Raw genomic sequence first — 25,735 nt, 5'->3', positions numbered from 1 at the left:
AAGAACTGTCTCTAGCTGGAAATATTTCAGAGATATTTATTGTATTCTGAAAACTTCATTTTATTTCTAACTTATTTACAGTTAAACATTCAGAATCATAAAATATGAAGTATAAAATATTTAACAAAATAGATGCAGTCCGTGTTGTTCAGATGCACCGTAAATATATGATGAAACAGTAAACAGCATAGGAATTTTCTGATGGTCCTGTCGTTTACCAGGGGAAAGGGTGTGTAGACCTGCCTCATACATTCTGTTCTGACCATTATGGCACCAATCTTTCATTTCAGACAGAACACCACCATCACTCTGGTTTCTGTGTCCTCAGTCCTCCACAGTTACCTGCACTGTCTAAAATGCCAACACTAAAGTTCAATACATCAGATACCCTCTGAAGCTGGTATATTCATATATCCAATACTTTTTTTTTTAAATACAGAATTTCCTAGAAAAGAAGAATCGGGTAATTCAGTCCATATGAACAAAAGATTCATTTATTATATATATATTCTCTAGTTAGTTATAATAGTCTCTTGTATTTTAAATGTCTTTTTGCTATTTTCAATGCTTAAAAATTATAATTTTAAAACATTAAATATTGTGTTATATACATTATGATTTAATTAATCATTCTAAACATGGAGCATTCTCCAAGTGAAAACTTGGATGAAACAGAAAACAATTTCATTGACATAACAGGCTTTAGAAACTCACTTCATACAACCATAAATTTGACTATATGAAAAATAGCCAAACATCAATTTGCTCCTATATGGGACTTTTTTCTGCTTGTTTTTCTGATCTTGGGGAGAGGGTTTTTTGGCTGTTGCTTTTGTATAAACCGAAGGACAGATCTAGTCATTACTTTTCTCAATGTTCAGTATTTTAACTTTTTTTAATCTCATACCTATTTTATATAAAATAACAAAATATACAGAGAAAGCTGAGTTTGTTACATTAGTTCATACACATACAGTAAATAAAAGTTTTTTATGTATGGCTTTGCAAAGGTAGATTATGAAGTGACTTTTGTATTTTACTTGTTTAAAAGCATTTTTAGAGAACGTGTTAGTGTGCTTACAATAGCGGCCATGGTATTCGGATGTCGAGCCAAGAGTTTAATGCTAGGATCACCAGAGGTCTTGCCTGACACTGCTTCTGCAGCCCTCAGAAGACAAATGTAGTTTATTACAACCTCGTCTATCTTAGCTATAATTTCCTGCTGCTGTGTTTGAGAGTTCATGACTTTAACTAAACGCATGCAGGCTTCTGTTAAGCAACAGAGTACTTGAAAGCTGGAAGTCATAGCTAAAAGCATTTCCTCAGGGCTTTTATCAGCCATGGCCATTTTCCTGCAGGCACTTCCCAACTGTCTCGATTCCAAAGATAACAGTTGTTTGTACTTAGAAAGTTTAAGGTCATATGTTTCTGGATGTAAATCTTCTCTCTTGCCCATACTTGCTCGGACCAGTGAGAGTAGCTCATTGGCATCCTTTTGTGCTGCAATAAATCCATCAGGCATTGCATAAGTTTTCTCTTTCATCACGTTTATTCGTGTGATTCGCGCATCGAAGGCTACATCGTTGAAATTCACATCAATTTGGCCACCTTGGGTGTCAGCACTGCTCTTCTCATGCTCATTGACTGCATCATATGGGGGCTCAGCAGCTTTTGGGGACTCCAAGACTTTCTGCTCATTGTCACTGGACAACAACTGAGCAACTGGTTCTGAGAGCTCACACAGGATCTGTGGTTCAAAGAGATGTGAGAGCTGATGGCTGTCTTGGTCATCTTCCTCCTCATTGTCATCATTTCCTCTGCTCAGGAAGCAATAGCTAAAGGGGCCCCGACACCTCCAGGTGCTGGTGGTCAGCTTTCGCAAGGGCAATGTTCGACACTGCTTGGAGTCCTTCTGACTGGTGCCTGTGCCCAAACACCTCTTACTGTCCTTCCTATCAGTGCTGACGTACACACAACTCTGAGAATAACTTTTTGACAGCTTTTTGCCCAGGGAAAATTCCACCCTTCTCTCCAATTTGGATTCATCCTTTCGGGTGCTGTCCAGGCATTTCAAGCTGGTCGTGGCTGCCTTCTTCTCAAACAGCATCTCAATGCCTGCAGATCCTCCAATGCTGCTGCTGCTGCTGCTGCGTCTCAGCACTTTCTTGTTCTGCGGCATCCTGAGGCTTCCTCCTATCATGTCATATGGCCGTAAACTAACTGTTGCCCCACAAGCCTGATTTACTTTGGGAATGTCACAAGAGTCTTCATTTTGACTTGGCACCTTTGATTCTGATAGCATGGATGATAGCATGATGGAGTCAGCTAGAGGCTGTCTAGGAAAAGCTGTAGGCATGCCTCCTTGTCTTCCCTTTTCAGGCTCTGTGAAAGCTACACTAGGGGTAGTAGAAGAGCAGACAGAATAATTAAACATCACCCTGATAATATTCATAGACTGAACTTTCAAATATCTTTTAACAGTCAGGACAAATGGTTTCCTGGTATTTCCCAATGGTCTGCATTCCTCAAAATATTCCACAAAAAATCATTAGCAGTCTTCTGTATTTCACTAAAATGCCTTTTACAATCGGTCAACAAATTATAACTTATGAATAACTATTTTTTGATTTCACTATAGCAGACTTACTCAAGAAAAGGAACAGCAAATCATATACAAAACATCCTAAATCTCCCCTAATACATTGATTGCATGTTTTCAATTAACTAATTAATACTTTCAGATTAAAACACCATTTTAACTACACCTGAAACAGTATGGAAAGATGCGTTCATGGTAATTTTGGTTTGGTTTTGTGGCAGTTTTTTGGCAGAGAAAGATTATTTCTCATTCTAACTCCTAATCTGTTCCACTTTTGGATTTTCATGCATTCTCACACTATGCTACATGAGTATTGCAACCCAAGAAGGGAGAAACACTTAAAATCCAACTGAAAGAATTTCAATGCTGCCTTTGAAAAACTGTGCATTTTTTTATAACTGTAAAGAAACACCTACTGTCAGATTGTGAAGGAAATACCTGCTTAATAAGGTAGTGACATTTTCTTATTCCTAACATTCAGAGCTTTTTATTCATATTGGCATGTTTTTGACAACCTGCTAAAATGGCATATAAGACACCTAAGAAATGAATCAAAGGTTTTGCTCCCCTACATTAATGTAATTTCTGAATTAATTTCATAATCTAACAAGGAACTCAAGTGACTATGGATTTTGGAGATGCTTCCGAAGAGCGGAAGAGAGGCCTCTCTGTCAGTGTCCTTCCAAATATTTTAACTGTAATGAGAGGGTTTTTAAGAAGTTGTATGCAGCTCATCAGAATATCTCAACATGTACAAGTAAAATGAACAGATAAACTGAAGGTCTAATCTCACTATCTTCTACAGCTTGTTGATGTAGTTCCAGATAAAGATAATAGAAATGTCTTGCCTAGACCTCAACATGAACTTGTAGCTTTAAGAATAAACACAAGAAACACTCTATTACTGCTGTACCTGTAGTTTCTTTTATCTTGGGGATCCGATGACATCCTTCTCTCAAAGTGCCAAAAAGTGGTTCAGCATTAATTGCTGAATGCACAACAGGCACCGTCATTCTGTGACACACAGCTTCAGGCTGCTGGTGCAGGTCCTTGTATGTCGTTCCATGGTTTGGAAGAATGGCAGCTCTTTCATCAGCTGGAACATAGGCAATGCCCTTCATTGATGGATCAGAGATGATGTGCTTACCATCAGAGGTACAAAGAGGGGATTCAACAGGGGTAGCACATGTGCTACTGCCGGTGCTGCATCCCGCGTCCACTGAAGAGCACTGAGAGCTCTGCAGCGAGAAATGGCCTTCACTTTGCAGAGATGACATGCGCTTAGCCAAGTGATATTCACAAAGTCTAGCCACACTCTGCTCAGCTTCTGGAAGCTTTGAAGGATGGTCATCTGCAGATAAATCAGTATCTTCTGCATCGTTTAGGTCTTTGGCTGAAGACACGGGAGTCATATCTGACAGGAAGTTTTCCCCTTGGCTAAGCCCTGAGGTATCATCCTGATCCACCTCAGGATTCACTTCATCCTTACAGTCAGTTTCTGTTTTACCAAGGACAGGAACTCTTGGAAAAGTCTTCCCATTAACAGTTTCTGGGCTTGGCTTATCTGCTGCCCCATCATCGGCAGCATACCATCTTTGGCGAAAGGCAGTTCTCTCCACATTAAAAGTGCTTAAGCGCTGGCTGTCTCTTGCTGACAGAGTTCCAAATTTAGCTTTTAGGTCTTCATCAGACTCTGCTTTTTTATTTCCCTGTTGCTTTTTCACAGTAGCATTGCCATCAGAGGATGCTTTTACTTCGCTATCTGTCATCTTACTTTTCCTTTTACTAGTGCAAGAATATACCAAGGATCCCATGTGCAATTTGCTAAAATAATCAGTGACAGATTTTGTTTCCATGGTCTCTGGCTCCATTTCCATGTTGTCGGAATGAAGAATCTGCTTTGAAGGCACAACTTTTGACTGTAGCTCTGTGGCCTGACCACCAGACAAAGGCTGTGAGGGCTTCTTTCCTGGCCCTCCAGCCTGATTCTTAGCAATGGGAAATTCAGTCTGCTCTTCCACAAGTGGTTGGTAGCCTTCACTTGTGGTCAAAAACATACGTGCAGTGTTTTCCGACTGTTTCTGTGCTGTGGCTAGTTCAGAGCTTTCAGTCATTTCAGAGGAATTTGTTTCATTGCCAGAATCTGAAGATGACTCAGGGCTATATGCTCGCAGGATAGCTACACCTGCAAGCCACAAAAAATAAGAGTCAATTAAATGACAGCAGCTGAGGCACCTGGATAAGTGACAAGCAAAAGGGGGTGTATTAGAGACAAAAATATTCTTTGTAAGAATACTCTGACTTTATTGCACAGTTCCCGAGACAGGTAGTTTAATAACAGTGGTGGCTCCATTAAATATGAAATATGATGTATGCAAAATGACGGCAAAAAATAAAAGGAAAACTAAAAAAAAAACCAAACCAACCCTCATGAAATGGAGTACTTCCAAAGCTAAATGGATGAGATGGAATGATTTTCAATGAATAAATGTAACTATGGTGAAAGAACCTGAATTGTCATTCGTCTGCTGTTCCTCTGAAGCAGCCAAAGCTTCTAGTGCTTGAAGTGTAGAGACTACGGCATCATCTAGCTCCTTCTCACCCTTCCCCTCTGTATTAGTAGGGACAGCATCGATAAGCGACACTGGAATGTCATCATTGCCTAGATTACTGTCTTGCTCCTTGTTGTCTCTAGGCTGTGTCGCTTGATTCTGAGAGTCCTCCTCATCTGAACTGTCCCTGAAACCAGGTGGAGGAGCAGCAATGGCCATGTTTAAGGTATGCAAAAGGAAATCATCTTCATTGTCATCACCTTCCGGAGGAGGAAGTGAAGTCAAATCAATAATGTCATCACTAGAACCAGAAAGGCTGAGAAGAGCAGGCCTATTTATTTCTCCTACCATAATATCTTCTTCACAGCTTACTTCATCTTCATCTTCAGCATCGTCTGTGTTTTCTGCATAACAGATATCATGCAGCAAAGGCTCTTCTATCCCTTCCGCAGCTCCAAATATTTTACCATCGCTTATAGTTGCATAAACAGAATTTGTAGCAAACTGAAGGCTTTCAGCATCCGGTGACAAATCCAGGCCTTTAATATCATTGGCATTACTAAGATAAATGGCTCTTTGTTTTTCTAGTACTTCTGGACTTTCATCCAAAAGCCTTTCATAGCCAAGTGTCTGGGGACTGATACCATCCAAGCTGGGATCTCCAAATATAAAGGAAACTTTTGCTCCCCTGGGAGAATCCTGTGCCTTCTTGCTAGGTTCCAAACCTGAGAGTGACAGCAGTGAAGGCTGGTTAAAATTTCTGCTTTCTTCTGTTTCAGCGGGGTCACTTTGCTTGGCCAGATGCTGATCAAATCCACCTGAATTATAAGTATTCTCTATGTAGAGATGTCTGTGTTCTTTTTGACATAGCAGACTTTCGGAAACATCTACAGTCTTCTGCTTTGGATCAGCAAAGGACATTTGAGCCTCCTGATCTCCTTCAGCCAGGAAAGTGGTAGTTTTTGGTATACAATTCCATTCAGAAGCAAGGATATTATGTTTCCCTCTATTTTCAGGTCCTATAGCATTATGAAATAAAATCAACATTGTGAAATCAAAGAACAAAGTAACTTAAATTGTAAACAATCATTTGTTGATGCTGAGTATTAAACACTCTGAATAGGATAGTTGAGCCATCAAATATATCAGAAAGGCACTTTCAAATTCACCTCTGTTCTAAGTTAAACACCTGTTGATTTAATGACCTAAAGTTTAACTGGTACTTCTGTACTCTAGAAAAAATCTAAAATGCTATTCCAGGCATAGCAACACAAAAGCAGCTGGTTTCTCCAACCATATGTATTCTGACAAAAGATGTATGCATATAAAATAATAACACTCACAGAAGCATGCCTCTGTCTACTAGAGTATGAAGGAAAATCAACACAGGTTTTATTTTGCCATGAAGATGCTAATATAGGCTGGATCTTAGAACATTATAAAGCTGAATGAATACTGTGTTGCTAGGTCTGAGTGAGCAATCAGATCTCATTTGACACAGCCTTCTATTTATGTGGAGATGCTCCGGCTTCAGTTGATGTCTGCTTTATACACTGGACCATCATTAACATACTGTGAAATAAATACCTGTTTCTCGGCTCCCTGCATTTTTCTTGTTGGCCACGTTAAATATTGAACGTCTTGAGTCAACCAGCAGTCTGTAGTATCCAGCTGTTAGGCAAGCAAGATTCATTGCATCTGATGACTCCATCAGAAGAGTAATAGGCTAAGAAGAATACAATCCAGTTAAGGCTGTTCCTCCTCAATTTGTTTGCCTGTTGACCATACTATTACATCAAAGCAAAAGGAATTTCATCACAAACACCACACTGAAAATTTATTGAGAATTTATTTTCCTCACTACCAATATCAAACAGTATAAAAAGTTTAGTCAAGACTGGAGTTGTAGTAAGGTAGAAGTCCAACTTGACATCTTAACAACTGAGTGCCCTCTTTCTGAATGAAGCTAACTATTTTAAGACTCGTGCTCCATCTTTTTCTTGCACAGACACCTTACTCTTGCCAAAGCACTATTTAATGTTACTCTGAATCTGCCACAGGTTAAGAACCTGGTACATTAGGTGCTGGAGTCTTGCAGTTGTATGGGAATCTGCTGCTTCCCAGAAAATGTGGTGCACTAAGAATAAGCAAGGAAGAATGACAAGGGAAGCAAACAGTCAGGGAAAGCTGAGGTTCATAAAATACAGCAGTCAGGCTAAAGCTGTCATTACACAGCAGAAACAGAGACAGATCAACAGAACACCAGCCTGGTGTTACTGAAAAGACAAGTGGTGAAAAAATAAGCAGATAAACAGAGACAAAGAGAATGGAGAAAGATCCCCAGGAGGGTAATCAGCAAAGAAAACAAACACAAAACACTGTAAAAAAAAAAAAGCCAGTCCTAACAAAAATGAAAGACCTCAGAGCTTTGAAAACTGTGGCTGCCAGGATAGCAAGCAGCGAACCCAAGACATCCATGTGAAACACACTTTAATTAATTTTTCTTTTGCCATTATGTATACATTTTCTTGCCTAAAAATTTGTTCATGTCTCTATAGCTTTCAATACCAAAAGCTGTTCTCCTCAAATGTAATTTATTAAGGTGGCTAGCCTCTGCAACTCCTAGACAGGAAATAAAAATGAAGCCCTTACCGTGATGCATAGATAGAAATTAGACCATAGACAACCCATCTTATCACTCACAGTGTGTAGTGACTCACAGTATGTGGACATTTGTGACAATTTATCATAATTCAGCATGCAGAGCCCACTGTCAGAAGACAGATGCAAGGACCTGCACCATCCATTCCAGACGGAATGTCACATGCAACAAGGATGACTCTCCAACCTACTCAAGCCCTTACTAGTAAAAAGACAACTGATTCTGATGGAAGCTCTGGCCAAAACATAACTGATGATCACACCTTATTACCAAACCCACAACAGGTCCAATGAGCTTTTAAAGGCTTGTGCTACAGCATCTTGGGCCAAAATGTTCCAGCTGCCCTGAATGTTGTATAAACTGTTTTCAGCAACTTGGGAAAATACATGAGGTTTTTTTTTTTCTTTAACCTATTTTTGCTACAGCTTGAGCTTCTATTCAATCAATACACGCTTCTTTCAAGGTATTCAACTATAGATTTTATAGTTACTATAAATTATTAAACCTACACTGGGTTAATTAATCTCTGTTCTTTTGAGCAACTACTAAAAACTGACATTTGAAATGCTACATTCATCTCAAGTTTTCTGCAGTGATTGGCAGAAACTTATGAACTCCACAAAAATCTCAGATTGCTGAAAACAACACTGTGAAATACTGGTAATCTGCTGAAAAGTCCTGTGACAGCTAAACTTTTATTGCCTGCTTCTGCCAAGTGAAACATGCTTGAGAACATATTTAAAGAAACAAAAATAAAATAAAAATCTAAACTGTCTGTTCATTTAGAAAATAATGTAATATATAACATATACTGGTACATTCAGAACCTGGATATATGAACCTGCTACTTGAGGGTAAGTCAAAGGATGAAAACATCACTTGAGAATACCTACCTCTGTGTGCCTGCATCTCCTTCACAGGACATAGTCTCAACCCCTACTTGCGCCCCACAGAGAGGCAACTTTTTGTCAAATTCCACTTAGAGTCTGCTAGATTTTTATTTTTAGTCAGTCTCTCTGGGTTTGAGATCACATGTGTTGAAGTGCAAAGAGATGGGGATATGCACAATTTACAGTAAGACAGTAACAGTATTATAATATATAACAACATAACACCATGGTAATACATAATACTATGGCATACGGTGCTGCATATTACATATGGGCAGATGGGAAACATTTAATTTCGATATTACTTTCTCCATCTGTAAAAAGGTGATAATAGCTTTCTTACAAGAAGGCCATGAGTTTAGCACAGTAATGAAGGCAAAGCAGTCTGCTATCCTCAGATGTTACCATTGCTAAGTACAGTGAAAGAGATGCTGTGTTCACCAACCCGTAAATTTCTCTTAAGTTGCTGTCAAAGAGCATCTAGACTACTTTATAACAATGTTTTTTTCATTACCTTAAATACAGGGAAACAGTTCCAGATCAATAAACCTAAAGTATTCAAAGCAAAAGCTTAGTAAAATATTCCTCATGTGTGCTTTTTGTGTATAGCTGGGTAGGCGAAAAGAAGTGTTAGGTTCTATTTATTTTAATCAAATATTTAAGTTTCAAGTATAATGAGAGCTCTTCCTTCAATCTCTGGTTAAGATTCATGTCCTAGAAAGTCTATGAAGGCTTCCACTTCAAAGCCAAACAGAAACCACACCAAAACCACCCAGGACAGTGTAACATACAAAACGCCACTCATTTTGCTGCTAAGATGCCTCAGATGGGAGGTGTTAGTGAGATTTAAAAGAAATTAAATTACTACAGGTAGATGATGAGCACCTGTGAATATATTACGTAGGGTAAAGCACTGAACTGGAATTCTAAAGGCTAAGAAAGAAACCCATGCACTTTAGCAGTCTATTTAATTGGGAACTGTTATGTGGTTACTTGCAGTGAACTTTGTGGATGTAACACTGGATTACAGGGGACCCTGGTTCAGTGCAGCTGGCAATTCTTTACTGGTAATGACACTGTATATTACACTAGAAGGAGCTTCAAAAGAAGGCAAATTTCACCATCACCTCTTCTTACCATGGAAATTCATGAAGATAATAACAAAGCAAGTTGCTGGGTGTCAGCTGAGAGAAAAATCAAAATAGAATGCAGGTGCTGGAATACACCAGCCTGGTACACTGTAGCCCAACCTGTAGTATATATGCACTGTGACAAAAAAAGAGCTGAAAATGCACTCCCAGAGTACTATTGCCATGAAAATGTTCAGAACAGCATAGCTTGATCTAATACTCAAATAAAGACAAAAACATTATTAAAAGATATTATTTCAACACAAATCAGTAACAAACTTACTTTCACATCTAAGACATGCAGCTCAACTCTAACACTGCTCTCATCTTCTGTAAACATCTCAATTCTGTTCACGTGGCTGAAGTCTGCCAGGAGAGCCACAAGATTTGTTTTGGTGTTTATCACATGGCTGATTCCATACCGTGGCCCTACTAACAGAGTCACTTCTGAACGCTTTTCTCCCTGCTTTAACAGAAAAAGAAAAAAAGAACAAGTAAAAAACATGATAGGTACTGCATAGTAACAGAAATCACCAATCCCTTCTTTCAGTTACATAGAGTTACATTTGAAAGGCATTTCTACATTAAAGATTATTATGTTTTTTCTAGGAAGATACAATACACAAGAGCATACTTGATTCGTAATTTAAAAAAAAGTAAAGGAATTTCTTGCTGGATGTTGATTGCACTCTAGTTTTTAGGTGGATAGTTAGATGGACAGACGATGGAAGGACTCTGCTTCTGTTAAAAGAAAAACTTTGTCATTAAGATTTTTCCAGACTAACAATTTTAGCATTCAATAGATAATTGGATGGCATTATTTGCTAAGAAAGTGCTATCTATCTCCAAATTCCAGGTAAATTTTTATTATGACAGATACGTTGTTTTCAAGATGAAAAGGAACAAAAAGTGTTTTGGTTCAATTAAAAATTATATTTAAGCATAAGAATAGAACCTAAATTTCTAAAGAAAATTACATGATCCAGCTTAAAAAAAAAAAAAAGGCATTAGGAAAAAAAAAAATCAAGAGAGGAGACTATTTTGAGAGAAATGTTACCACTAGTGTTGCCTTGAAGACACGCCCTCCATATAATCGTAGATCACTGAGGAACTTTAGATAATGCACCTTGGCTTGCAGAGCGGAGAGCTGAGAAAGGAGAAACAGGGGTAAGAGGTAGTTGTGGAAATCATCACATAATAAAATTCAGAAAGAAAACATATTTGCATAATATAAAGAGAATGGTCTTCCACAACAGCTCTTTGGAGCCTGAAACTAAATCTTGAGATGCTTGAGCTTCAGATGAGGAGAAACAGTTTCATTCTTAAAATTAGTATCTTGCTTGTTTAGTTAAAATGCACTGAGGACTTGGGAATGGGCAGATCAGAGCACTTCAAGAACATCCTAACTGCTTTAATGAAGGGAAAATGTTGAAGTACTCAGATTAAACATCTGTTCACTGAGGGTTTTCAAGGCTAGGACAGCAGCTTTCCATTCATAAACTCCATCAATTCTTAAACATTTATGTACCTATACAGAGAAAGAGAACAAAAAAATGTGCATGTGTCAGCTATGTATTTTACATTTTGCTAGGTACTTGGGGTGTTTGGCAGATTATTCCAACTTGCTACTGCATTTCCTGTTTTCTAAAATAGCACTCTTCCACTATATTTAGTAGGTAATAAATCAGAAAGCTAAATACAGCATATCAATACATATGATCTTATCATGTAATATGTCAGAATTTGTCTCCTATTTTTTTCCTCTGAGCTTAAACTACCTACTTAAAAAAGAAAACTTAGAAATACTTTATGAGACAAAAGGGAAACAAGAAACAGTTCATTTCACCCAGTCTGAATCCAAACCTGACACTTCCCTGGTGTAAATCCTTATATCTGGACTTTTAGAAGATAATATAAAAGAGTCTCATATCATTTGCCAGTTTCATTCCAGTCACTGGATTTCTAATTCAAAATCTTATTTGATCTTGAACAGCATTTTATGGGCCCCATCGTAATTTTTTCCTAGACAACAAGGAGGAAATGAATCCAAAGTAGAGCAACTAGTGGTAATGCTTTCCCCTTTGCTTCACCAGGTGCTCGCTTGGTGCAGAAATACAGAAGGGTTGTAAAAAAACATGAGAATCCTGAGAATGACAAGCTTCCCTTCATGTGAAGGAAGAGAAGACTGCACAAAGAAATCAGTTAGTTTCTGTGTTAGTACCTGCAAGTGAGACAGGAGGCGATGAAGAGCTCAGATGCTTTCTTTCTCAGACTTGCCTGCTAAAAAAGCAGGTTGGCAAAAAACGTATTTCCAAAGCTCAAATCGAAAAGAATGAAACAAAGCCAACAAGGGTTTGCTACAGGAAGGGACTGTTGCAGTATCTCTTCTAACCAAGAACTGATACTACTATGCCACTGTAAGGCATATCTTACACCTGTGAAGCACTGATGGCTTCCAAAATAAACCCAAATTTACACTACCAGATAAATAATAAGCAACTGGGATAATTTAGCTTTAGTTTCAGCATTATAGGAGACAAGCAGTGCTTCAGCCTTTCTTCCTGAGGTCAAACGCATAGAGCTATGCTCACAGTCACAATGTGTTCTGAAACCTCCAAGCAGGATTTCTGCTGATCACAGTGAGCCTTAGCTCAGCACCAGCTGTTTTGTGGTTTTTTGGTTCAGAAACAAACTGTCATGAAGCAGGATTCAGCTCATTTTATGTCTCAACTAGTCACTCTTAGGTTCTTTTTATAGTCCATGAAGAGAAATAAGCATTTCTAGGACACAGGCAATCTGACCTATTTTTGGTTCCGAATGTGGGATGGGATGAATTGCTCCCTAGAAGTGCCTATTTCTCTCCATTGACTACAAACAAGAAAAGATGACCTGCACTAAGAAACCACATTACGGTGTCTAAAAGCAGTCTCAGCTTGCATGTAACAAAGGCATTTCTCAGAGACATTGTCTTATCTGTGTTTTTTCCAGCTGAAGTGAAAGCTTAGTGCTAAGAAAAGCATTTTAGAACAGCAAGGAGGGTCATTTACTGCAAGGACCATCATCTATCCAGTTAGATCTTGGCCAGCGAAAAGTCTTTCTCTACAGTGTAACAGAAAACAATCTGAAAAACAGCAGTTATGTCAGATGAGAGCATCAGAGAGAGAACAAAAACTTTCCTAGCAAATCTGCCATTCATAGAAAATGCTAAGTTAATTAAAATATATATTTTTTTTTTATCATACATGAGGTATTAATAAACAGTTCTCTGTCATTCTCAGGTTAAGAAGATAGTTTCGTTGGGGCATAATTAATTTTTTTTAATAGTTCTTGGCTATGTTGCACCAGCACCCAAAGTTAGATCTCTGAAAATATAGTGGCTAGGTGTTTCTCCAAAAGATTAGCTCTAAATGTGTCCCATGCATGCCACACTTTCTGTTCTTTAAAACATATTTTCCATTAAGATGCAAATGTAATACCTTTTTGCCTGGAGGAACTAGGTTTTGATTTGCTTTGACAAGGTGGGAAAGTGCTTTCTTTATGTTCTTTTCTTTCATGCTTTGCAGCACAGCAGATGGAAGAAAAGTCTCTAATCCCCATTCTTTTCTGCAATAAAAGGCATATATTTAATTTCACATTCCTGTGATGATTATTTATCTAAAGACTGGTGACTATGATGCCAAGTGAATGATTAGCTGAAAACAGGAGAGTTGATCAAGTCCAGAGTTTTGAAAAAATGTTATTTTTAAAATTTAAACAATTTATTTCAAAAAAAGTATTTTAAAATTATAAATAATCTTTCTTCTATCCCTTCCATCTCTTCAGTCATGCCATTCAGAAAAGAATGTTTAAATTTGATATCTAAAGTCTGTGTTAAACACCACTTAATTACATTGGCAAGCACGATTACAGAATTAAAATAGCAGATAATTTAACAATGTAATGTCAGATTTAATTTTATTTTATAACCTTCTTTTAGAACATGGAAATCAGAGCCATTTTCTAGTCACCTTTTGGTTGGGTGGGGGTGAGGGGAGTGGTGGGATCCTCCTCAAATGCAACCAGTTTGCCTCCATTTACCAAGTTATTTTTCTGCTTGAAGCACCCCTTTTGACAGAAGACTGACTCTTCGCTTGTAAGTAATTATTTTGCAGATTCATTAATAGGATAGAATATAACATTGTCTTCAATATGATGGATAAACCCTACAAGACTCTGAGTGTGTAACAGTTATTATTTCCATTCTGCAAGCAAACTAAGCAACAGCAAAAAAAGTTTAAGGCCTTGGGGTTTTGTTCTGTTGTGAGGTTTTGTTGCCTTTTTTTTTTAATCCAAGGTGATATACACACATTTACACTTTCCAATGTTACTTTTTCATTGTAGTTATACATCTATATCTATATGTAGTTATATGATCTATACATCTAATCTGGTATCTAACGTAAGACAGTTGCCTACTGGAGTACTTCTGCTGATGCCATGATGAATTTTCTTTTCTTTTATATGACTTACCTTTTCTTTTATACCCCTTTTATACCTTTTTACAACTTCTGTATTCTTAGTGCTTTTTGCCTACATTCTTGGACTTGTTTGTTCAGCTAGGAGACTCAACATTTTAGAGGTTTCGTAGTTAGGGATCAATACGCCCCAGACCCCAAGGTCCTCTCCAGAACACATTCTGTAAACTAAGATAGAACTATCCAGGGGAAGGTTCCTTGGGGAGGGGGGCTCATTCAAGCCTCTCATTGGGGAATCTTTGATAGATATGCTAATTAATAAAACCTATAATGCTATACCAGATCTTTTGGGGGTGTGCATTGCGGTGTGCATTGAGGTGCATTCGACCCGGACGTAGTGCACCTAAGGATCCTTAAAATAAATACCAAGGTAAAATCCCTTTTTCCCTTCTAACCGTGTTTGACTCTTAAGACCAGGAAAAGGCATCACTGCATTTAAGAAATATTACAAACTCCAATCTGTGACCTACTGTCTTCTGAACCAAGCAACAATCTGAATCTTACTATAATAATCTCTACTAAAACCTGAGCATACAGACCATATAAACTTAGATCTTAAATCACTGAAACCAAATGAGCTAATCTTATTTACATTTATAGTCTATTTCATATGCCCAAACAGATGACCAAAAAGTAAATGGACCAAAAGGACAAAATGTACCACTCTTAACACACCTGAATCAATTTCAGTGGCAAAGAATAAACGTAAAATTGGTGCGTGCATACGGACGTACTAAAGAAACAACCTTAAAGAATCTACAAGTTACTTCTAATGTTTCACTTTTAAAGAGCACACAGCATACTCAACTTACTCTATGTATTTGAGGGAGATTTTCTGAGTTTGCTTGGTGGTCACAGTTGCAATATACATTTGTAATGCAGCCAACCGCAGGGCAATGTCATATTTCAGTTCTGGTCCAAATCTTTCCTGAACCACATCGTTACAGCTCTGCCAAAGAACCAGTAGAGGGAGCGTCATGTTAAAAAATCTTGCACTGACAATAAATTACTGCTCTTTTCTTCTTTTTTTTTTTTTAATTAACACTTCATGAAAAGTAACCCCTAACTCAGACGTAGGACTGTGTTTTTGCTCTTAGAAGTGTCAGTTATTCACAATATGGGCACTAATGAAAAATACCAGTATTTCTGCCACAGAGCAAAAGGCATGATTACTTTGATCTAGGCTCTCTTCAGCCTTCCTGGAGAGAAGAGTAATCCTCCATCACAAAGAGTGCTGGGAGCATATCAGTATATCTGGACTCAGGATAGCAGGATTCTACCCGGTGAGATATTCAGGAGAACCACATTGCTTGTACATCAGTTTTCCCATCCACTTTACTGGAAGTTCCTTTTCAGACATCATTTCTGTTTGATATTACAGTAGCATAAATAAGTATTAACAATTAATTCAGCTTCACTCTTCTCTAAAGCCAAATATATTTTGGAAAGATATCAAAGCATTACTACTTGGAGAGACTTATGAAGAAAGAGGACTTTGCAGATGATAGAGATTTGTACATTCCCCAAGTGCATTCATTGGCTTTATGCAGCAGAAATAAAAGCCAGGATTTACTGCAACCATGCTTTTCTATGTGAAGATGTAAATTCATATACATAGTAAGTGTATTTTTTTATTCTCCTTTACACTAGCAATCGCTGCGCTTTCACTTACCTGTACATAGAGATATTCAAAAGCAACTGGATCTCTTCTTAAAAGATCAATGGGATCCTTTGGAACAAAGCTAATCCTGAAAAGACATCTCATCTTATGCGAGCTTGGCCTTTGGGTCACCTAGGACAGTGCAATAATTAGATATTATAAATAGACAGATAAATATTAGAGCTTGGCAACCCTGGTGGAACAAGATCTTGGGCAATGTTACCCTGCTCCAGAGCCCTGACATAGCAAGAAAAATAATTCTGCCCAAAAAAGAGCTTTGCCATGGGCTACTTATTAAGTTCTTCATCTAAGAACATCTTATATATATAATCTTGTGGAAAGACTTTTAGACTCATACAGGCATGTCTACCTGATACAACTCATCCTCAAAGCAACAGAATTCACTCAAAACCAGAGTGAAAGAACAGAGATAAAACATCTTAACAAAAACCATCCAAGTGAAATACAAGCTTAGTTGAGCTCCAGCAGGACTAAAATATGCATAAACAGGTAGAGTTAGGTGTTTGGGGAGAGGTCACATTTTATTTCTTAGACTGTCTGAGAACACAGGTGAGGCCTAACTTGGCAGCTATTACTCTCACTTTCTCTTGCTTGTTTTAATCCATCAGACAATTTGCAAGAAATTCTTTTCCTGCGTTGTTCTGGATTAAGAGATCGACTCCATAACTTCTGACTGAGATCCAATACATTAAAAAATTAAAAAGTCTGCTTTTGTGTTGGTCAGCAAAACATTTTTAAGCATTTAACTCTGTAATCTGGGTATATTCACAGGAGACCACTGCATAGCTAATGAGTAATTGGATGAAAGGGTAACAATCCAAACCCACCATTGTAAGTCATGGTCAGCAGCAACATTATAATGGCAAATTAAAGTATTGCTGATTTTACAGGAACTCCAAAGAAGAAACCTTCAGAACTAATGTAGTTTATGTAATTTATTCAATTAGGCTAATGTAGTTAGGGTACTTTATAATCAACATCTTTACTTGACAAAACTATACTTTTAAAAATCTCCAATGAAATCTCTGTCTTGCTCAAACAATTTTCACAAGGTCTATTTACCTCAGGTTGTCTCACCTCTTTCCTAAGTATATAGACATACTCTGTACATAAATAAAAGCTCCAGATGGGATTTTTGAAAGCTCACTATGCTGGTTTATTCTGATGTTTCTGATTTCAGTGAGAATTTTACCAATAACTTCAAGGAGATAGCTAGGCTAGGAAGACAAGTATTGAGTATTTCTGGTTATTGTGCAATCACTGGGTAGCTTATACCCTCAAGAAAAGAATGTTAACATGGCAAAAGCAAGTGCTTAAAGGTTAGAAAATGCTGGAAAGACTGTTAGCTGGTAAACTAAGCTCCTTCATACCATTGCACAGACTCTAGTTATAATTACAGGGATTCTGTCATTTAAATGAAGTATTTTTCCCCATCTAAGAATCCATTTCTCCTTTTTCCTTCTTTTTCCAATTTAGCTGAAATTTAAAAAATACTAATGTTCTCCTGAAACACAGAAATATAATAGGAAATTTCAGGCTAAACAATTTGGCAAAACGATAAGCAGATAAAATCAGGGTACTCTGCTGGTAACTGTGAAGCAACTTTAACTTTAGTCACACTTCCCTGATCTAAGGAAGAAAGTCACACCAACATTTTCTGTGTCACAATTCATCATCACTGAAGTGACATAATGTATCTCTGTGTAAGCAAGCCAAACCTGACTTCATCAGAAAGAGGAGCATTCCCTGTCACCCAGACACAGATCTGTATAATCAGATTACAACCAAATATCAAAATAAGGCTTTTAAAGAAATTTGGGCAGACTGTTCTCAGAACTGTTACCACGGGTTTGCCAACTGTTGAGTATGTTCATTAGCTGGGCCTCATATGATATGAAAAGGCTAGATAAGTATTTTTCAGATTTCAGACTGATTTTTTAATTCCTAATATTTTTGAAAGGCCCAATAAAGCAATTAAATATGATGTTTTTATAACAGAGAATTCCTTTGAGAACCTTATTCTTACAATCACATCTAAATCTCCCAGCTATTTGATAGACTGTATCACACTATAAACCTTGCAGCTAACTCACTTGAGTAATTAAAAAGATGGATGAATTACTGATTAACCCCTCTCATTAACATCTGTTTTCATATACTATTACACAAACCTGAGTTAGAGTCTCTTGTTCATGTAGCAAAAGGAGTTTCGTTCCAGATCCTTCAACTCTCTGCTCCAGCATTAGGGAGAAGTGTTCAATACACTTGATGGAAAGCTTTTCTTGGAGTGTTAAGATGACATCCTAATTAACAAAGGATTTATAAAAAGTGTTTAAATTCACAAAGTGCTTGGGACCCAGGTCTTCCCTGCCACACACCCTGCATGTACCCAGCACAGGGTAGAAGCCAAGGCTTTGTGCGTGATTTGCGCAAGTTTCTAGGCAATCACAACCATTCATCCAGGGAAAAATCAGCGTCTTTATAATCAAACATCCCCAAGATAGTAACAGATATGAATGTGAGAAATACATTAATGGGATTGCTGGGAATGGACAACATTCTGTTGTGGTTTAACATGTAAATTATACTGGTGTGGCCCTTAAATCACATCTGTCTCCCTGGAAATAAAACCCATCAGCAAAGGAGAGATGGTCTTATTACTGTTCTCTTCCCTTTGTTGGGGCCACGACATCAAGCAGACAAATCAAATTCATACGTTCAACAAAAAAAAATTAGATGAATGGCCTTTATTTGTTCTTATGGTAAAGGGTTTTCTCGAGTTTTAAATGCTGACAGAAAAGTCAATGATGATGATACCTGTGCAGAACAATAGCTCTAAATTGATGGATCATATCAATTTTTAGAGACTCCTGATCAGCTTTTTTCATACTGAATTATGTCTAAGGATAGTTAATTTGAGAATGACTGCATCTAAAATAAAAACGAAACAAACCTCTTCACAAATCCATTCAACTAATCCCTACCTTACTTTCATATAACACTTTGTAAATGTATGTAGATTATTAATATTATCTATCAAGGTATCTTTTACTTTAGTGAATGCTGTAGGAAAAAGAAATACATAATAAGTCATCATTTAGAAATAGTTTCACAGTATGCTGGTGACAAGATTAAAACATTTCTTTCCATCTGAAAGATTGTCAGATATACGTAAGTATCCAGATGGATAGGACTTACTAAGCAGATCGTGACAAATTGTAATCCAAGGGTTCTAACGTAATTTAAGAAGATTAATTGATCAATTACAGTGTGTTTATGGAAAATCAAGACCAAACTGGTGGAAGGACGAAAAAATGTATGAGAGAGAATGGGGAGAGCTCTCTACAATATAGAGAATATAAGAGAGTATGAATGAATTGCAAGCAATCACTCTAAATAATAGAGGCTAATATTATACTATTCTGACTAATGGGGAATTTATTGCTTACATATGAAACATACTTTTATTTATATTTCTAAACTATGCTAAAAACTATGGGCATAACAGTGACATGAAGCAGCATAATACTAAATATAAGCTTTTAAGAGAGGGTAATAATCTCATTGCTTTCTACCACTAACTGCCTTGGACCTTTTAAAATATGAGGCTAAGGCACACAGCCTCTGAACTACTGCACCAAAGTTTTTGTTAGACATCCTCTCATCTGGCAACTTAAGTCAGCCCAGCTGCTATGACCCAGCAACATGGAAAGTGAGGACTGCAGGTTAGGTACTGCTTGCACCCTCCTTTTTAAGTGGTGAACTACTGGACTTCTAGAGGTGAAAAAACCTGCATTTACCTTGACTCACCTGGGGCATGTCTACTTCACCTCAGTTAAGCAACGAAGCAACAATCCACGCCCACCTATCTGCACTGAGGAATATGCACACACATGCAAGAATATGTCATTTATAGCTGTGCAGGCCTCAGAATACATAACTGCCTGAATTAGATGCAAAGGAAATTATTCCTACCTAGTCAAAATGACTAAGGTCAAAGCAGGTTTACAGCATCAATACAGCTAGGTAACTGAGGCCACATGGGTATCTGTGCCAATGACTTCAGATCTGACATTTGGTCTGATAGTACATGACACATCCATGACAGAACTACTGAAACCTATGTAATGTAATGTAATGTGATGGCCAAAGACTGGTCTTCAGGGGCAAAACATCCTGGAATAGGTTGGTTGTTTATATGCTCATAACAGAAAATACTAGAAAGTGGGCTTGTGCTCCTTAGAAGGGTATGGAGACCTCACTATCTACATGACTCGTCTCCTATTTCTTCACCTAACCAAATTTTCAGAGGGACTCAAGGAATTCAGTATCCCATGGATGTAACCCATGGATGGAATGCTTTCAACCTACATTACTTGCATTCAATTTATGCCTAAAGCATATATGATACATTTATTAACAAATGTGGCAGCTCATTTTTAAGTGTGACTTCAATGTCTGTTTTACCGGTGTGTCTTTAGTGTCTGTTTATCAGACTGGAGAAAATTTCTTGTCTGCCTTAGTTAATAACTCTCTTTGCTGCTCTGATTGAGCATGCTGCTGTATCACACTGAGCACAAAAGCAGCCTTTCTTCAAATATGCCTGGTTTTACAATTCCTAAAAACTACCAAAAGCTGGCAATGCAGAACTGTATCCCCAGCCTTCATCGATCATTCCAACTCATGCACCTCTCATGTCTCAGTGTCCCAAGTGTGCAAGCAACCATGCAGTGAGCTAGATTTGGTAACCAATCCATGTTGAAACTAGTTTCCCCAAACAGTAATGCTTGGGAGATCAGCAGCATGCCCAATAGCACTAGTCCTGCTGCTTACCATGCTACTCCAAGGCTCTCACAGATGCTGATGATGCCTCTGATTTAGGAACCCACATGCATTAGTGTCACAGACATTCCCTGGCAGACTCAACTCTGTGCCAGGGCTTTATCTTTTTATTTCTGCATGAGACATGTGCTATGGAAAGTGTAAAGGGCACTGCACTGAGGCAAGTAATTCATCACCAATACAACCCTACAACATCCCATCCTAAGTTCACTGAATGATAAGCTAGATAATATTCAATCAGCAACCAACATCTTAATCTTCTTAGCTCCTGACTTTTGCTGACAAATCATGCTATTTTGGCAGCATAACAAAATGATACAACCACATAATTTTGATCATGCTCCAAGCACATTAAAATGATCACTTCTTCACTGACAACAAAGTATGTTTTTAGCAGCAGAAAAATGGACAAAATCCTCATTATTTCTGAGCTAAGAGTCCAGCCGCAACTGAACACACCAGTAATTTTGTTCTTAAAGCATTCCAAGTAAATGATGATTACTGAAGGTCTCCTATCAAGGTATAGCTGGCTTACCTTTATTGAAGTGCTGCAGTCAAAACGGAAAGATTTGGTTTGTCCATTTTCAAGATATACCTTTAGAACATTTGGCATGAAAAGAAGCGAGTTGTCCTTAACTGTTTCCTGTCAAGCAAATTAGTGAATCAGATTACAACATGCAACAAGAGAAATATAAACGTTGTTCTGTAAAGAAGTACATCATTCTGATGGAAAGGCAACAACAGAGAAGGAAGGTGTTGGCCCAAACTGAAAGCAGAAATATCAATGTCCTGCAAGGGTCTAGCCATGCTCATTACAGCTGCCCTCTGCAGGTCTCTGTCCTGGAAAAATATAATTGTTCACATAGATTTTATGTCTGGCTTCGAGTACTGTCTTTCCCTAAATACTGTCTCTCTGATGATAAATATTACCTCTGAAGTTGAAAAATTTTCAATAAAACAGAGAAATGGATTACTGTTTCTCTGAATACAGTGAGCTACTTAGTGTATTCAATCTAAAAAATGGAAACTACAGTTTGTTAGTAAGGATTACAATCCAGGTGGTTTACATTTTCTTTCTAGGTGAATATTAAATGCTAATATCTTTCATCATTTAAGAAGAGCAACATATAACCTTGCTACCTAATTTGATGGATCATAACCAGTATAGCAAAATAAAGAGGAAAAAGGAAGGGAAACAGAAACAAATCTTGGGGGTTTTTGTTTGCTTCTTTTTATTTTAAAAAGCAGAAATTGCTATAGAAAAAAAGCAGTATCAATTTAGGTTTGGAAGAGAGTTGGCTAAAGACATCAGTGTGGAATGATGCTCTGGAAAATTATGAAAATGAAAATGAGCTGGGACTTCATGTTTAAGGTGGAGTTCAGTGTCTCTCAAAGGGAGGCTGACATTGCCTGCAGTCTGGAAACAATAAGTTCAAGGAGATAAAACAAATTTTAAAGGGGTCTGTGAAGTAATCTTAATCAGTTTTTATGACATGGTACTTCTCTTGAGCTCATGGGTTTTGTGAAAGTAAAGTTGATCTGAAAAAACCAAGAAACAAGCAAGCAATATCAAGACTATAACGACAAACATATGTGCTATCACTACAAAATGAATTCACTAGCATCTTAATTTTAAGGGATAAATTTTTCATGAAATTTTGAGCCTAATGAGCTTTAAAAAAAAAGATCTTTAGAAAACTTCAGAAACAGGAAAAACCTTCTCTTTGCAAGCCTGTCACCACTGTTTCTACCATGTTGTTTCTACCTCCCTTTCCAGGCTTGAGCTGTACCTTTGGATGAAATGCTCAATCCTTTCTGAGGTTAAATAGCTGAACACTCACCGACACCTGGCCATTGATAATTACTTCTTCAGAGAAGCGCACTTTAACAGGATTGGACTTCAATCTTGCCTTTTTTGCAGCACTAATAAAAGCTGATTTAGGAGACTGGAAGAAAAGATGATGACAAGATATATCATATAACTTCAAATTAAAACCTTTCTTTTCTTTTTCAGTTATTCCCCCTGTTTCTTATACACTGGGAACTCCATGCATACAGCAACATTTTGTATACAGAAGAATGGAAATACAGTGAAACCATAATGCATCCTGAGGTGACACATATGTACATACACATAAGGAAACACCAATGCATACTGAACATACTGAAAATTATCCCACTGTCAGACTGGAGCGATGAGAAGGGTTCTAGGCATACACACAAATTCCTGTAGTGCTCCCACAATGACTGCTGTCACCCAACCTTGTCTGTATGAATGGACACTGAGCAGTGACCTACCAGTGACCCTTCCTTCACAGACTGAATGGAAAATCTTTGCATAATCTGTGATCTACTGGATAGACATACACACTGCTTTTGCCAAAAACGTGTCTGGGAGGTCTTCAAATGCAGTGGCATCTCACTGTATTTGCCCTCTTCAAAACACAGGTGAAAACCACCAAGAGGCACCTGCAGGCCAGCAGACTTCCCCTAAAGGTATCCCTTAAACACACCCTGTGCAAGGCATGCCTTCAATAGGTCAGATATGTTGTAGGGCTTCATGAATTAGAAATGTAGACGCGTTCCAAATTTTCTTCTGGGACCTACTTGACTTTTACCTACTACCTTATGCAATGGGTTCACCTGCGATCAAGTTTTCAGCCCCTGAGAAAAAAAATCTCCTCACTTGAGAAGCTTGAATAACAACTCCTTTTTAGTAACAAATTAAATATTCACAGTCAATGGGATTTCCATTTCAGCAGCAGAAGCAAGGGTGGTTTATTCACAGGTCAGTTACAAACACAGTGCTTCTCGCATTGCCTCACTTCATAACCATGATAGGGGTCAATGGAAGACTTTCTCGCTTTGGCTGAAAGACACTGGGCTCTTTTGGGCCAGGTTTTGGTCCATTTTTTCCAGGAAAATATGAATTAAGATTTTCAGAATCTTAGTCTAAGTCCTGAGAAGTGGCCTTACTAGTTTTGAATAAAGTCTTAAGTCATGTTGGTTTGCCTGTGAGAAATAAGCATAGGCACAAGTCGTGATGATCAATGTGGCATGACAGCTGTCCCTGTAAATATGGGAAGTCTTGTTGCGATCACTCAAATTTTGACTCAACTAACAATCTGCAGGAGTTATGGAGTGGTCCAAGGCTACATGCTCCTCTGTTTCTGTCTCTGATCTCTGCTGAAACTGCTTTAAAAGTTATTTTCTTGTGATGCAGAAGCCTTGTTTACAGTAACTAGCAGGAAGAAATCTCTAGCTCATTTCTGCATGACTCTAATTTATTATCACATTGAAAACATGGTACCATAGGCTCAGTATCAACCAGTGAACAAGGAAACACTGCCACATTCTCCCAGGAAGTATCAGAGACATCCAGTAATTCCTAAGGCACAAAATAGAATCAAGAAATAAAAATAAATGCTTCTTCACTTTCATAGTTCATTCTTTTTTACCTCTCTAGCACAGATGACCACACAATAATCAATACTTGTAAATAACAGAAATTTAAACCCCATGAACAAACCAAGCCCAGATTCTGGAGTCAGTGTTGAAAAAAGTGGAAGGTCCCCAGAACTTTTGAAACAATCACCAAAAAAGAGAGGAAGTTAAAAAAAAAAAAAAAAAGTGTCTCAGGACAGGGGACCCTGTTGACTTCTACAGCAAGAGGGGACAACACGGAGATGCTGAAGCAGCTTACATGTTGTACTCTGGAGATGAATTCCTAGAAAGACACAGTATAAAATAGTGCCATGATTAATACAACAACTCTAGAGATGCCTTCTCCAGTTTTCCTCCTCTCCATGTATTCCCCTCTGCAGTAAGGGGAATTGTCTATTTGGCACCCAAGAAATAGACTGCAAACTGTTGATTCCACTGCCACAGGGCAGCACAGCTGCAGGATTAGGCTACTAGCTTTCCCTTGCAAGAACACAGGGAAAAGAGTGGCTTTCACTTACTATTCTTGCTGAAAGAAGCTCTGTACTGTTGTTTGCTCTTATTACAGATGAGTCACCAGTCTGGCCTCTCTTAACAGGCAGACTGCCAAATTTTTTCTGGATTCTGGCAAGGTTATTCCCATACAACAAATCTGGCAAACCATTATGTGTCCCTGTCGCTCTCTACAACCTCTTTCTTTTCCTCTCTACAACCTCAAAAGTCACTTGCGGGAAGCATAAACACTTAAATTATGTTATTGAAAAAATGCAGTGGGAGAGTTCAGGACAACTAAAGATCTGAACATATGTGAATTCCTGAGACCCCTCTGGGATGTGGGGTTTAACGTACACATTGCACAGCCAGGGGAGGACATGTGGTCTACCGTAAAACATGAGGCTTCCTTCCATTTCCACTTTTGCTGTGGTGACATGGGAAGGACTCTGGCCCTTTGCCAGGCACTCTGGGTGAGCCTGGAGCAGATTGTTCTCCAAAAAGCTCCAAACTATAAACCATGGGTATAAGAAAATGAAACAGCTGGGCCAGGTATTTGGGAGAATATTCTCTGCTGTTTAAAGGTTTGAGTAATAGCACAGCTTTTGCATTTAATTGCGCAATGTCATTGTTTCTACCTCTGCATCAACTTGACACTTGATATTTTCTCCTTGGGAATAGAAGTGTTTCCAAAGGATGTGCAAATACCTAGGAAAACAGTTGGGTTTGATTGTCAGAACTCGCTTGACTAACAAAGCCTTTGCAAGATGATGTGCAGCTCTATTCTATTTTAATGTCTTTAGGTTTGTAGAAGAATGCTATCACTTAATGATTCTCATAGTGCCAGGTTCATTTATTTCTGATGCTCTGTTTTAGCCAAATGGACGCCATTATCCTCAGTTAATGACCTTAAGCAGGAGGTGTTTACACTA

The 25,735-nt window shown here is 38.0% G+C and overlaps 1 protein-coding gene across 5 annotated transcripts in view; it reads right to left on the bottom strand.

Moving 5' to 3' along the window:
- Window positions 1-35: 35 nt before the first annotated feature.
- The window catches only part of FRMPD4 (FERM and PDZ domain containing 4), a 342,726-nt gene continuing 317,026 nt past the window's right edge, over window positions 36-25,735 (bottom strand). For 3 of the 5 annotated variants that reach the window (XM_032100641.1, XM_032100644.1, XM_032100642.1), the window contains 12 exons: window positions 22,712-22,816; window positions 21,406-21,513; window positions 18,200-18,331; window positions 16,020-16,139; window positions 15,160-15,296; window positions 13,310-13,436; window positions 10,891-10,980; window positions 10,117-10,299; window positions 6,739-6,877; window positions 5,109-6,170; window positions 3,513-4,784; window positions 36-2,391 (listed from right to left, as the gene is read on the bottom strand). In XM_032100641.1, coding sequence (XP_031956532.1) covers window positions 1,037-2,391; window positions 3,513-4,784; window positions 5,109-6,170; window positions 6,739-6,877; window positions 10,117-10,299; window positions 10,891-10,980; window positions 13,310-13,436; window positions 15,160-15,296; window positions 16,020-16,139; window positions 18,200-18,331; window positions 21,406-21,513; window positions 22,712-22,816 — 4,830 coding nt within the window. In that variant the 3' untranslated portion in view covers window positions 36-1,036. Of the gene's footprint in view, window positions 2,397-3,512; window positions 4,785-5,108; window positions 6,171-6,738; window positions 6,878-10,116; window positions 10,300-10,890; window positions 10,981-13,309; window positions 13,437-15,159; window positions 15,297-16,019; window positions 16,140-18,199; window positions 18,332-21,405; window positions 21,514-22,711; window positions 22,817-25,735 lie in introns of all 5 variants that reach the window. The other 2 variants (XM_032100643.1, XM_032100645.1) reach the window with 2 other exon arrangements.

This window comes from Corvus moneduloides, chromosome 2 (genome assembly GCF_009650955.1).
Source record: "Corvus moneduloides isolate bCorMon1 chromosome 2, bCorMon1.pri, whole genome shotgun sequence".
In the NCBI taxonomy this organism is placed as follows: domain Eukaryota; kingdom Metazoa; phylum Chordata; class Aves; order Passeriformes; family Corvidae; genus Corvus; species Corvus moneduloides.
This window is presented reverse-complemented; position numbering and strand designations above follow the sequence as displayed.